Genomic DNA, 16,138 nt, shown 5'->3' with positions numbered 1-16,138 from the left:
CAGGAATGCTAGCATTGCTGAGCTTCGAAAACTATTTAACTTGACAGCTCTAGAATTACAAATTCGCGAGACATGGATGTTGCCAAGGGATCTACAATTGATGTTTGAGAAGCTGAAAAAATATAAAATAGCTATTGGAGATGTATGGGAATGGTCTGAAATTGAGGAGGCTGAAATTTTAAAATATTGATGCTCAAACTTGGTGGTACCAACATACATTTAGAGCACGAAATTAAAGCATTGATTAAAGGGGTTGAAAGTTTGTACTTGGATGAAGTAGGTGGCATTCAAAATGTGCTTTATCAACTTAATGGGGAAGGATTTCCATTATTAAAGCATCTCCACATCCAAAATAATGCAAACATCAAGCACATTGTTGACACTAAGGAAAGAAATCAAAGCCATGTTTCTTTTCTCGTCTTAGAAATACTAGAACTTTATAATCTTAAAAACTTGGAGCATATTTGCCATGGCCCACTTGCTAGTACTTCTTTCGAAAGACTTAGTGTTATTAAAGTCAAAAACTGCGTCCAGTTAAAATATATTTTCTCCTTTACAATGGTTAGGGGTCTTTCCCATCTTTCTGAGATCCAAGTTTGTCAATGCAATTATATGAAAGAGATAGTGTTCAGAGATAACAACAGTTCAAGTGCAAATAATCATGATATAACTGATCAAAATATTGAGTTTCTTTCATTACGTTCTTTGACTTTGGAACATTTAGAGGCACTTGATAATTTCTTCTCTTATGAGTTGACTTCTTCCAGAAGTAAACAAAAATATCAAGCATCAGATTCCTATGGTTCGAAACCATTTTTTAGTGTTCAGGTATGTTTTTGTTTCTAAGTTTGTTTAGCTACAAATATTAGAATTTTTAATTTATTATATGGATAATTCACTAAATAAACCATTTAGTCAAAATCAGGAAATAAACAATTTTTTGCTACAAAAATAAATAATTATTTACATGGATTTTTCTTTTGCAACAAAAAACATAGACATCTAAACAAGCATTTTTTTTTTTTGACGAAATTTAAACAAGCAAAATATAAAATATGAAATATAAGCTTTTTATATATGAAAATATAATCTCGAAAAGTGGTTATAGGAGTTTGTAAATTTGGTAAAATAAATAACTTGAAAAGTGGTTGGGGAGGGATATAAGGTTTGAGTTCAAAACACACTATATATTTTCTTTTAGCATTTTCATTAGCTGTGCATTAAAGGTTCTCTTCTCATGTCAACAATACTTATCCATTTAGTGTATGCATTGAGTTGTGAAGTATGCAGTGCTAAGCTATTAGAATGTTCTTTTTATTGTAAAATCTCATGTACATTGACAATCATTCATCGGTAATCGCATGTATATTTTATGAAAAATATTTTTTATTTTTATTTTTTAAATTTTATGTTAATTTTACTTGTTGGTAAGAATGAAGAGACTTTGCAAATATAAAAATGTCAAAAAAAGTATTTTTAAATATTGAAAATTATCCATATTTTTAGAAACAATAAAAATAACAAAAATATATTTTTCAGTATTTCTGTAAATGCATCTTTTTTATCTAATATTTCTATAAATGTATCTTTTTTATCTAATATTTCATCTACTTTCATTAATAATATTTATCTAAAGAGTCTCTTATTAAGATAAAATGAATATATATATAAAAAATTAATAAAAATTTAAAATATTTTCACAAGTAAACTAAACGAGATAATTTGCTAGAGTCCTTGTTTTATAGAATTGAGTTTTACCGGAGTCATTCCTAAAATCCTAATCTCCGTCTCAAAAAATGTTTAGTTATTTTTTCTACAGAACTATAATAGTTGAGATAATAAAAATGATTTTTTTTATGAATAACTATAGAGGATATCACTAATATTATATCACTGTATTTTTTATAAAATTTTTTTGGTATGTTTAGTCTAAGTTAAAAAAAAATTCGTAATTCATTCAACATTTATAAATGAATTTATATTATATTGTTATTTTAAAAATATAAGAATAAGAACTAGTACATCTTGCTGAAGATTCTACACTAGATAAAACATTTCGCTTCAATTTTTGGTATCCAATTTATCATACTCACAAAATAGTTCCCCTTTTATAAAATCAAATCTTATTTTAGAATTAAAATCTAACTTTGTAGCCTATCAAATATCATATTTGTTACAGTTTTAGTCAAAACTTGTATTTTTACTCTAAAAGTAATAAAATGATATATTTTTAAATGTCATGACTAACAAAATAGTACATTTAAAAAAACTAAAAAAAAATATTTGATAGAAATTAAAAGTAAATTACAAAGAGATATAATGATATTACAAAAATAAATAAACATTTTTTAATTTGAAAATTATTTTGAAACATTTTTTCTTCGTTGTGATTTGTTATGGACCCAACATTATTAAAGTATATATAGATTTGGAATGTGTAATGAACCTCCAAAGTCAAACATATTATTTTTTCCCCATAAGCTTTGACTTTGAATTATGATTTCTGGTAATTTCTTTTTATGTAGGTTTCATTTCCTAATTTGGATACCCTTAAATTGAGTTCTCTCAATTTGAGAAAAATTTGGGATGAGAGTCATCATTCTATGTATAACTTGACTAGCTTGATTGTGGAGAATTGTGGTGGGTTGAAGTACTTATTTTTGGATTCTGTGGTTGGAAGTTTTATGAACCTCAAACACCTTCAAATTGGTAATTGTCCTTTGATGGAGGAGATAATTGTTAAAGAAGAGAGAAAAAACGGTAGTAATAATGCATTAAAAGAGGTATGGTAATTATTTTCATCACTAGAATTTTTCCAATTAATTTTAAATAACTATTTATTATGATATTGGTTATTTGTGCATTTATAGGTTCAATTTTTAAAATTAGAGAAAATCATATTGAAGGACATGGACAATTTGAAGACAATATGGCACCCACAATTTGAAAAATTGAAGATGTTGCATGTAATCAATTGTAAGAAAGTTATGGTGGTTTTTTCGTCTTCAATGCAAAAAACATATAATAAGATAGAGTTATTGGAGGTTACAAATTGTGGTTTAGTGGAAGAGATATTTGAATTGAATTCTAGTGAAAATAGTTGTGTAGAGGATATAACAAATTTGAAAGAAGTTCATATAGATGGATTACCGAAGTTGAAAAATATATGAAGTGGGGATCCTCAAGGAATTCTTAGCTTTCAAAATTTAATAAATATAAAATTAAATAATTGTGATAGCTTGGAGTATCTATTGCCACTTTCTATAGCCACTCGTTGTTCACATCTCAAAGAACTTCATATAGAATCATGCTGGTACATGAAGGAAATTATTGCACTAGAGAAAGAATCTAAGTGTGCAACTCTCAAATTTGAGTTTAATCAATTGAGTACTTTATTGCTTTGGAACGCAAATCATCTCAAAGGTTTCTATGCTGGAAATCATACTCTAACATGTCCATCTTTGAGAAAAATTGATGTTTTCAATTGTGCAAAATTGACTTTGTACAAAAGTATTCTATCTACATGCAGCTCCCAAACTAGCTTTCAAGATGACAAATTCTCAATTTTAAGACAACAACCACCTTTCATTACGGAAGAGGTATGTATATAATATCATGTAAATTTAAGAATAGTTGAGATTTGTGTTATTTTAAGACTTTGTGTTATTTATTTTTGCAAAAATATGAAAATATGTAGAACACTTTATATCAAAATTTATTTAAATATTCTACTTTATCAAAAGTTTCTATGTAAGTTTCAAAGAAATTGAAAATGCTACAACATTGTTTCAACTGTTTTAGGTGATTCCAAACTTGGAGGAGTTAAGATTTGAACATAAGGATGTCAACATGATATTGCAAGCACAAAACTTAAGTACTCTCTTCACCAAAATGACATTTCTTGGTTTGTCTAATTATAAGAATGAAGAGGCTACATTTCCTTATTGGTTTTTCCAAAATGTGCCGACTCTTGAGTCGCTAATTGTTGATTGGAGTTATTTCAAGAAGATATTCCAAGATGAAGGAGAAGGACAAATAAGTGGCACAAGGCTCAAAACATTGACATTAAATGGATTACCTAAACTTCAACATATATGTAAAGAAGGGTCCCGAATTGACCCAGTTCTCGAGTCGCTTGAAAGCTTACATCTTTATAGTTGTTCTACGTTGACAAATTTGTTGCCGTCTTCCGCCACACTTAATCATCTCACATATGTGGAGATAACAGATTGCAATGGGTTGAAAATTTTATTTAAATCTCCTATAGCTCATAGTTTAGACAAGCTCGCAACATTGAAGATAAAATGTTGCAATGCACTTGAAGAAATTATTGTTGGAGAAGAAAATGTTGTTGACATTGCATTTGTTAATTTAGAAACATTAATGTTGGAATGTTTGCCAAGCCTCAACAAATTTTGCTCTAGTAAGTGCTTCTTAAAGTTTCCATTGTTGGAGGAAGTCATTGTAAGGGAATGTCCTCGCATGAAGGTTTTTTCGGATGGAAACACAAGTACACCAAATCTTCCAAAAAGTGAAAATTGCAGAAAATGATCAAAAACGATTTTGGAAAGGAAACATAAATGATACAATAAACAACATGTTTGTAGATAAGGTATGTTTGATTTACGAATTTAATACTTGTGCAACAATATTATGACATGCGCTTCAATCTGTTGTATTTTTTATGATGATAGTTTTTTTAAAAAAATATTATTGAGGAAATCAGAATTATTATTAATAGCAGTGGCACTAATAACCATTTTACGAGAATTTGAAAGAAGTACTTTGTGGAAAAAACAACTATTTTCTTGATTTTAAAATTATAGAGCACTATAATTTGTCTCTTCATTGTATAGTTGATATATTTTTATTAATTTGATTGATCAGGTTGCATTTCGCCAATTCAAATATTTAGCTTTATCAGACTACCCTGAGCTAAAAAATTTGTGGTATGGCAAACTTGATGGGAACATTATGTTTAGCAATTTGAAATATCTAGTGGTGGAAAAATGTGATTTTTTATCAGATATACTTTTTCCATCAAATGTATTACAAGTACTACAAGGATTGGAAGATTTGGAAGTAAGAAACTATGATTCTTTAGAAGCAGTGTTTGATGTGAAAGGTATGAAGTCTTCTAAAGATATATTGAGCAGTCAACTGAAAAGATTGACTTTGTCTAGCTTGCCAAAATTGAAGCAAATACGGAACAATGATCCTTATGAAATTATGAGCTTTGGAAACTTATGCACGGTTAACATTTCTACATGTCAAAGCTTGTTATATGTCTTTTCATTGTCATTGTGCAAAGATCTTAGAAATCTTGAATTGCTTGAGTTAGACACTTGCGGAGTGAAAGAAATTGTTGCAACGGAAGATGAAGGATCAATGGAAATTAACTTTAATTTTCCTCAATTGACTCAAATAAGACTACGTCTTTTGACAAACCTTAATAGTTTCTATCGAGGAAAACATACTTTAGAGTGTCCTTCATTGAAGGTTTTGAATGTATATCGTTGTGAAAAATTAAGAATGTTTTACTTCAATGGTTTAGACCCATTGGATCATGATGAAAGTCATAATGATATGCTATTTTAACAACCTTTGTTTTCTATTGAAAAGGTAAATCACATTTTCTATCTTTATTTCTATCATGTCATGAATTATCTCGTATTTATTTGAATAGTTTTTTGTGTTTAATTTTTGCAGTTAAGCTCCAAGTTGGAGGATTTCACAATAAATGGGACAGATGCATTTAGAATGTTGAATGCTTACTTTCAAGAAAATATATTTTCTAAAATAAAAGTTCTTTGTTTGCAATGCTTCAATGAAACTCCAACTATTTTTCTGAATGATTTCCATGCAGTATTTCATAATCTTAAATCTCTTATAGTGCGATATAGTTCTTTTGAAATGTTATTCCCTATTTCAAAAGGAAGTACTGTTGGCAATCTCAATAAGAAAATTTCTAAGCAAATAACAAAATTGTTGCTTTACGAATTGGAAAATATTAAGTATATTTGGCATGAAGAACTTCCACCAGACCATCCTCTACTACAAGATCTAGAAAGTTTACGAGTTTTGAGTTGTCCAAGTCTGTTAAGTTTGGTACCATCGTCAATTTCATTCACATATTTAACCTATTTAGAAGTGCACAGTTGCAAAGAGATGATTTATTTGATAACATCCACAACAGCTAAAAGTCTAGTTCAACTCACAAAATTAAAAATAACTAATTGTAACATTATTTTGGATGTTGTATGATGGATGATGAGGAAGATGACATCATTTTTGAAAATTTGGAATACTTGGAGTTTACTTCTTTGTCATGTTTGAGAAGCTTTTGCTATGGGAAACAAACATTCATATTCCCATCTTTGCTACAAATCATTGTTAAAGGATGTCTTCAAATAAAGATCTTCTCATCTGGAGCGGCAGTAGCATCATACGTAACACATATTGATGTGGATGATGAAGATATGACATGGAAAGGGGATCTTAATACAACTATTCAACAATTGTTCATTCAGCAGGTATGTATATTACTTATTCATTACCAATAATATTAATATGGTGTATGTTTGGTTGTACATTGAGTTTGAAATACATATATATGGGAGGAATTATATTTGTCTATTTATAAGTTAAGTTGTTTTGTTTAATATGACATTATAAATATCGAATTTTGTTGATCTAACTGTTGATTATCGTCATATTATGTTGAGGCGCACAAAATTAGTCATAGTCACAAGAAAATTAGTTTCTTCATGCATCAGATAGTTAGGGGTTGATATATTTGTTAATTAAAGTTAACATTTTGTAAGACAGGAGGTTCCACATTCTAATATGTTGAATGGGACCATTATATCCTCCTCACATTTGCAAGGTACACTGTTCACAAAAATTATTATCTTTTAAATAGTTTATTTTTTAATCTTTAAGTATTATTTACAATATCTTTTGTTGTGAAGTGATTATTTTTATAGGCAAATGTAAGTATTGTAAGTGAAATTAATAAAATTTCGTTTGCTAGAATTTAAATTTTGGTCATTTCACTCCTTTAACATCTTCAACCCTTATCTCAAGTATTTTTTTTATTCTTTATCGGATAGTTTATATCATAATTTGTTTATTTGTTCTTGTGTTATGAATCACTAGAATTATTATTAAGCAAGTTAATGATAAATTAATACTTTAGTAACTTTAAAAAAAATACTTTAGTACTTATTTCTTTAAATAAGTTAAGACTCTTTTTATTTTGAATAAAAAGTTATATTAATAGGCGCATTATTTATAGCATAAGATATTTGTGCAAATATTAACTTATATTAATGCAAATATAAACTAATTTGTAAGTGTATAATAAACTCTAAAGTATTTTTTACTTTAGTTTGAGACATTATTCCCTCCCCTAAGATTAGTTAGATATTGAAATAAGAATAATCTATTAGTTTAAGTTAAATATAATAATCGATGAGTTGGACTTTGGTAATTGTTTAGGAAGATGCTCAGAGCTGAATAATGTGTAAATTAAATAATAACTAATTAGTGAAGTTCATTTAATCAATTAGAATACCAATTAGAAATAGAATATATGATCAATTAAGTATAGTAGATTAGTAGGACTTGGTTAATCGATTAGATAGTGAATCAAATTCAAAATAAGACTAAGTTATGACTTAATCTATTTGAGACTTAGGATATATCGATTAGATTAAGTTAAAATGTTTAATTAGTTAAAATTAATTTATTATTAATAAGGGTTGCATACTAAATGATAGAATAAAGAATTATGACTAAGTCAATATTTAATTATTATGATATTGATTAATATGTTGATGATAAATATTAATTTGTTGTAGCACACTTAATCACAAATATTGGTTGAGTGTTGTTAGAAAGTGATTATCGATGACGAATGCATGACATGTATGTTATGTGTTTCATTCACAAATTGGGACATGTTAGGGAGTTGTGTCGTAATAGAATTAGACTTCGACAATTGAGGAGACATTGAGGGAGTTATCAATAGGAAAGTCATACGTAAAGATAGAGTAGTGTTATGGTATTCTGTTAAATATTGAATCATCCTAGTTAGATACTTTTGTTCATGCGGTAATTGATGGCTTCTTTACATGTATCAACCAAAAGTTAGAATGATCCAACATGAAGTAGTTGATGATTAGGATTTTTTTCACCTTATCATGCATTATTGATATTATTTATTGTATATGCTAAAATGTTGTTTGTGCATTTAATATACTTTACTTCTTCTTGGTTATATTTTGAGAATGATGACTCACCTTCGTTTGTTTTCTATATCGTTGCTACACACTATGTGCGTGAGTAGATGATGAGACAACAACAGATGAAACAATTGCTGGCGAGGAAGAGACAAAGTAATTGGCATGACACTAATGTAGTATATTATAGTTTATATGCTATCGATTGTCAACATGGTAATTTGAAATTGTATAGAGTCAACTATGATTGATTAGTGTAAAAATATTTTAAGTTGAACTCTTTTGATTTCGTTATACATATGTTTTTGGATTGTGATATTTCTATGTTTGGATATATTTTAAATATGGATTAAATTTCTTTGTATTTTTATTATATTTCACTTTAAAATATTTTCGGAATAGAAAATATTATATTTAATATTAATTAATGTTATTTAATTGTGCCAAAAGAAAAAACCAATGTTTGTTTAATATTAACTTAACCCTTATCGGTGACTATCAACACCATAATACACAATTCATGTCATACATGAATCTATAATTTTCCTAACAATTAACTCCTTAACAATTGATAAGTTTCACTATCACCAATCAACCTTATCAATTATTGTATGTTTTTACTTGATAATTAATAGGTTTAGTTGCAGTTTTAGTTTTTCTATTATTATTAATTTATAGAATTGGTTTATGTAGTTTTGATTCCTCTTTTATATTTTTGAACTAAAACATGACCATTTGACATATTTTTAATGTCAAATTATTCATATGTCCCTGATTTAATTAAAAATATGAAGAAAAAAAATTTAAAATTGAAATTTATGTTTTTACGGTGTTTTATTCCAATTTCATGTTGTTAATCATTCAACATCATTGTAACATATATCATTTTAATTAAAATATATCATGTCACCATTTTTAATTAAAAAATCAAAGATGACTAAATTGTCAACATTTAAACTAGGAGGACCAATTTCGTGAATCAATAAAAATAGAGAACTAAAATTGCAGTTAAATTTAATTAATAAGTTTCAACTATGCACTTAACTATCTCTTTTTTTGTTAATATTTTATTTACCCAATCAATTATCTAATCTTTCTAATTAGTTATTGATCAAAGTAATTGATTATCTAATCATCCTCGTCATTTATCTAATCTGCCGTAATTAATTTTTGTGATTAACATTGTCACAAATCAATAATTACACTATTTATGTGTTTTTACTAAATTCCTAATTTCAATTACCCTTAGTGCCTAATTGATTGTTTTAATGATCTATTCAATTAATTATATTATCTAATTGATTAGCCAATAATTTCTTTTAGTTATTTGTTAAACAAGTGACTCCAAATACAAGAGAATGTTGAATAAAATGTAAACTTTAACATGCACAATACATTAAATAGTTAAAAATATTAGGTGAATCGTCGTTTTAGTCCCTCAAAGTATACGGCGATATCATTTTGGTTCCTAACTCAGAAAAAAAATTAAATTAGTCATCGAATTATCAAATTAGTTTAAAATATAATTTGCTATTATAAAAATTCTTGAAAGATATAATTTATTGTCAAAATAGTCTATTATAAAGTTAGAGACTAAATTAACTGATATTTTAATAATTTAGAGACTATTTTGGATTTTTTGTTGAGTTAGAGACTCAAATGACATTGTCATATACTTTCGATGACACATACCCTACACTATGAGAGAGCATTGCCTTGTAGCAATGGTGGAGAATAATACGACTTTATGCCGGTGTCAATTACCTTTGGATTTAATCAGCATTTCATATTGTTGTTGTTACATTTTATAGAAAACTTGGGTTTGATTTTGTTGTTGATTATTCTCAAAAACAAAAAAACAAAAAAATTGCTCGAATTTGTTGTGAATGGTGTGAACTATTAGATTGATTTGTTGCAGTTATGTTGTGCACAATGAAGGGACAAAAATTGAAATCAATAAAAATTTTGTAGAGAAAATGAGGAACAATGATTGTGAGTGTTTACATTATTTTTTTAAAGGATCAATCTTAAATATCAGGTCGGTGAAGAAAATGGCATGATAGAATCAGATGCACAAAACAAGAAATAAAAACCATGTGAAAAAATATAATGCCATAGGTTTATTTTAATAATTTTTTTGTGATAAACTTTATGAGCCTTTAGATTAATCAAATGGCCATGAATGGTGTAGTAGAGGCAGCCATAGAGAACTTGGCTGTTGAGGATCCATTCTAAAATAAATTGAACCTAAAAATAATTGCATAATAAACCACTAACAATGTAGTATAAAACCTCTAACAAAAATATTAAAAGTGAGCAAGCAAGTATTAGCAAGCAGAGTAAGAAGAAGAATTGACTTAGAAAAAGATCGTCAATTGGTGTGAGTTACAAGTGGAAAAATGACTCTTATTTATAGAAATAGATGTCAATCTAAAATTGCAATCAAGATTTGTCATCAATTCTATTTAATTTGTATAGTATGTTAGCACATGTATCATCTAGTTATACACTTCATAACCAATTGTGTATCAGCAATAACTGATTATTCAATCAATTTAAAAAAACGCAGCTGACTTTTGCAACCACAGTCGATTATACAACATAGTATAATTGGTTATGATGATTTAAAAAACACACGGTGAATGACTCACAATCATAATTGATTATCACAAGTTATCATAATTGGTTATGATGTATATAAGAAAACACAAAATTAGTTTCAGTAGTCATAAGATATTAATGTAAATTCTATAACCGATTATCCCATTTAAATAATGCTTGCAAGAGACACAAGTGTGTTTTTTTTATAAAATTTCAAAAGAATTTTGAAGAATTTCATAAAAAAAAATTGATTTAATTTTGAAAAACAAATTTAAAATATTTATTTTGGGAGGGTATGAATAAATTTCAAGAGAGTTTTTTTTACTCAAATTAGGATTCTAAAAATAAACATAAATAAAAATTTGTCGTGTAAGACTCTTTTACACATTTTGCATTGTTGTTCTTCTTAGCATATCCTTTTGTCCATCATCAAAATATAATAATCAAGTCAAGATATATATTCACATTATTTAATCATCTAATCGATTAAACTAAATCATCTTATAGTTAACAATTCAAAACGGTAAATACAAATTTAAAAATAATGGTCACCATTCATCATCAATATTAACAACAAGATTTAATACATAGTTCAACAATTAATATCATTAGTTATAACAATTTAGTCATCATCATAACAATTAATCATCAATTATGGAGACACATCTAGAATGGTCTCAAACTACAAATATAGAACCTAATATGTCGTACCTACAATACTAAACTAATATTATGCAATTTGTGATGAATTTTAGTAATATTCACAATGATAAAAATATAATTTCTAAAAACTAAAATAAAACTTAAACAACAGTTACCATATTTTACAACATTTCAAGACATCACATTTTACAATATTTATACAATCATTTACATAACTCATTTAAGAGATTAAATTACATAATTTAAAAGTCATCTCAACAAAAATAATTTTGAAATAAGTAAATATAATATTTCAATTCTGGACCCTCTATATCACTTATACGATGACTCCTATAAAAGTAATTCTAATAAATATATATATATTAGATTCGAACTCTATTGCTAGAGTTACGGTTTAAGACCCCATAGAAAACACAAAATATTAGGAAATAATTTATCTCACGGTCTAACTTCAACTAATTGACTAAATGGAAGACTTAACCAATTATTAGAAGAAAAAACATAAAAATTCACGTAAGCACAATCTATTCCATGAACTGAATTAAATAATCTAATAAAAGAGTAACATGATTGATTAATTTTTGTGAAACTGCAATCAAGAGACTTTTTACTGTTGTATATTAATGTCTAAACACCAAAACATCTATCAAATAACAATTAGTACTAAAAAATAAAAACTAGGGTGTTACCCTTCTTGAAGGAAACGAAAAACACAATAAATGGGAATTGAATTGTATATTTTTTTAAAACTTTTTCTTTTGATATGCTATGAAATATTTTCTTTCACTTTAGGTAAATATTGGAATTAAATTCATTTGATGAAACTATATGAAGGATGCATAAAAGTAAAGAGATAATGGAAAGAAGAAAACACAATGATTTTTATACTAATTCATAATCCAACTGGTTGATACGTCTAGTCCTCCAGTTATAGAGAGATTTACCTTTCAACTAAAAGGATTTTTCGACTATACACAAATAGTAAAAGTATTATCTGTCTCTTATGACAACGATGTTGAGACAAAATCTCAAATTAATATTTTGATGATAATTAAACAAAAGGTTAATTAAGACTTCTAATTATGATTCTAAGTGTTTTGATATTTAACATGTGTATTTGGGTGTGTTAAAACAAGATCGGTACCAAGCATTACAAAACAGATCTTATTAAAATCAAGAAAGCAAAATCAGTAAAACGAAAAACGTTCTTGACAGATTTCTGGAAAACGAAGAACATTTTCCACATCTGTCATAAACAAGAATGATCAGATTTTTATGTAAAAGATTAGATACAAAATAAGTTAGCTCATCTCAAGACATATTCGAAGAACATTCTTAGATCACAAGAACATTCCTGGTTTCAGCAAGAACATTATTGCTTTATGGTTGATCTTATCCATTCACTTACTCGTGACAGTTGGTCTATTTTCAATTAAATGAGTTGTCGTAAGCTCTCTTAAAGCCTATAAATAAAGTTTCACAATGAAGAACAAATCAGAACTCAAAGTGTCAAGCAAAACATCACGCATTCAATCATACTCGAGCATCTCAAATCATTCTAAGTTGCAGTTTCATTCTTAGTGTGATATTAGAATCAATATTTATTGAGTTCTAAAATATAGAATCTATTTATCAAACAAGAGTTGAGCATATCTAGATTGTAACAATCTCAAATATCATTACTTTGTAACTCAAAGCTATATTGTTGACATAGCTTGAGTAGTGTGTAAAAATCCTTTTATGATTTAAAATGTATCTTGTAAATTTTTTTTTTCTGAAATAGTGTAAGGTAACCTGTGGAAATCCTTTTTAGGTAGAAAGGTAGAACTTTGTAATAGATCAAGACTGATATGTGAAAATTGTGTGAATACTAAGAAAGTTCTTGCTTTGAGCACTAATTAGTGGAAAATCTCACATTTGTGAGGATTTCACGTAACTCATGTTGGATGAATCAGGATATATGCTTGTGTGATATCTCTTTCCTTATCTCTATTTATTCTTTTTCTTATAATTAGTTTTTATATTGATAAATTGATATTGTTGTTTTTCCACTAACCAATAATGTTCTTCGCTTGTAACCAAGATCAATCTTGAGTTAAACATTTTAGTTTTTAAACATAATTTTTAAAAGGGACAATTATAATTCAAACTATCTTCTTTATAATTGACATTGTTACTTCAAACGAGTATTCGTTACTTGCTTCTACAAGCTCCATAAGTATTATATAAGCTTTTTCAGGTTCCACCCAAGTATTTTGTAAGTCTCTTATAATCCATATGAATTCTCTAAGCTTCTCTAGTCTTTGTCGGTCACTCAAGAATGACTTACCAATCATAAGTCATACAATTTCAATTCACTAAGATTCTTTCACTGTTGGATATTTTACAAAAGTGGTTTGTGTCTATGACACAAATAATTGAGGACTCTCCAAGAAAATATATGCAATACAATTTCAATTCATCAATTCAAGTATCTCTCATAGAGAAGATACACATTTTTTCTTTTTATGTGATTTACAAGACAATTAATTTCAATGAGACGATATATACTTTGCATCTTGCATTGTGGTTCTGCTTTCTTTTACAAAACAAAGTACCGTTATTTTCGTCAACTTCAATTTGAGGGAATAAGTGAATTTAAATAGGACTTTAAATACAATCATTGTAGAGACCAGTTCATTATGATTATAATTATGATAAAAAGTTGTTGAACTTTAATGTAAAATTATGTACGAAGATTTGAGACTTCAACAGTACTTGTAAATTTGCAGGCTTAGACTTTATACGTCAACATTTTACCTCTAGTGATATTTTATTATGATGGAAGCTAATGATGTTATTCTCATTGTACCAAATTGTCTTTTATGCTTATTTGACGTATGCATGATATGGTTTACTCCAAGTTAGCAAATGGTGAGCATTGAAATTTTTTATCTTGAGTGTGATTGACTCACTCTGTGGTACTCATGTCAATCAAACAATGAGTACCATATATATGATCTTTTTCTTTTCTTTTGTCTCTTCTTTGATTTTCTATTAACATTAATGTCTTGAAAACCAGACCAGCAGTTTGATTGGTCTAACTGCGAAATGGATCGTCATCCAGTCTAGAAACACAATGTAACTGCTCTATTAAAAAAATCAGACAAAAATCTATAGAACTAGAAAACAACTAGGAAAAATGCATAAAATTGGCAGGTATCAAGTTTTCACCGGTTTAGAAAAAATATGAGAGAAAGCTGGTTTTTCATCTCGTCTAGACTATTTTGAATGAAAGCTTATGCATATGAGCTACTGAGTCGTGAAAAGCCAAGACTTGTAGCCTTTGTTGTAGCTTGTTACGCATAGTTGTTTTTCTTTGGTTTAATTGCAGTTTTGATCCATCTATTTTTTTTATCAATTCACAAAATTTGTCTCTCTATTTTAAAAGTCAACAATTTTGATCTCTCTCGCAAACTTTTGAATTAAAAAACGACGATTTAACGTATTTTATATAACATAAGATACAATTTCATGATACAGTTTTGGAAATCAACCAATCCATTCCTAAAATAACATTGACATTTTTCAAAGACAATCATACTAAATCTATGATCTAGTTTCTACCTTCTAAATCAGTGGTCACAAGGGTGTAGCCACATACAAATCAAAGGATAAATGTGACACATGTAATGTCAACCTCTCAACATAATCATAAACAACAAATGAATATGTTGCAAACGAGTCATATAGTACAATCAAATGCATTCTCTTTACGAGACACATGCATTGAATCAAATCCTCATATTTGGAAACTTCATTCCCAATTAACGAAAACACTATGTCAATCGCCTATAAATGGTTGGTTAGTGGTATCTTCTTTATTTCAATTGTGGGCTTAGTCTTTCCAAGTGAACATTCACTACTAACCTGAAAAGAAAATTGGTTAAATAGATCTGATAACAAGCTAGTCTTGTATAGTCACAAGACCAAATGCATAGTGCTTAGACACACTCAAAAGAGACACTTTTTTAATAATAAAGAAAAATTGATTTTATGATGTTTAAAAAAATATTTATTTTACCCCTCTCTCTTGAATATTATTTATATACATATATAGTTTATTAAATTAATTATTTAATTTTAATATAATTAAAAATATAATTGTCACAATAATGTAATATTTCAATATTTTTTTTTGAAAATTACTTTTTGAGTATCACAATGAATGACATATTTGCAAAAATAATGCCTCAAAATAAGTGAGTTTCTAGTCCTAATTTGTGAAATTCTCCATATTAAATTAGTGTTCCGAATCTCTTTGATTTTGCTTAAAAAAACAAAAAAGAACATATATAGAATTGTTTACTTTGGGATCTAATCCTAGTTACCATATTGTTGATGCAAGATTAAAGATTTGATATTGCAAGTATAATTAGAACTATTTTTTATACATGCAAACATTTTTTTAATACGGCAATACTATTTTTGTTAATCCAAATTAAACCTATAATACCATAATCAATATACATCAAATCAAAATAATCTCAAGTTAGTTCGATATTCATCAAACATATACAACTAAATAAATAAAAGAACATAAATCTAATTACATCAACTATTTTTAAAAAAATCTCAGTAAGGATGAACAT

General features: G+C 27.4%; 1 protein-coding gene and 1 pseudogene across 1 annotated transcript in view; one reads left to right on the top strand and one right to left on the bottom strand.

Annotated features, from left to right (window-relative positions):
• Window positions 1-3,787: 3,787 nt before the first annotated feature.
• LOC105851574 (uncharacterized) lies at window positions 3,788-10,478 on the top strand (annotated as a pseudogene).
• A 5,499-nt stretch (window positions 10,479-15,977) lies between these two features.
• The window catches only part of LOC101498003 (uncharacterized), a 913-nt gene continuing 752 nt past the window's right edge, over window positions 15,978-16,138 (bottom strand). The window contains exon 2 of the mRNA XM_073364565.1: window positions 15,978-15,993. Coding sequence (XP_073220666.1) covers window positions 15,978-15,993 — 16 coding nt within the window. The remainder of the gene's footprint in view (window positions 15,994-16,138) is intronic.

This window comes from Cicer arietinum, chromosome 8 (assembly GCF_000331145.2).
Source record: "Cicer arietinum cultivar CDC Frontier isolate Library 1 chromosome 8, Cicar.CDCFrontier_v2.0, whole genome shotgun sequence".
Taxonomy (NCBI): Eukaryota; Viridiplantae; Streptophyta; class Magnoliopsida; order Fabales; family Fabaceae; genus Cicer; species Cicer arietinum.
This window is presented reverse-complemented; position numbering and strand designations above follow the sequence as displayed.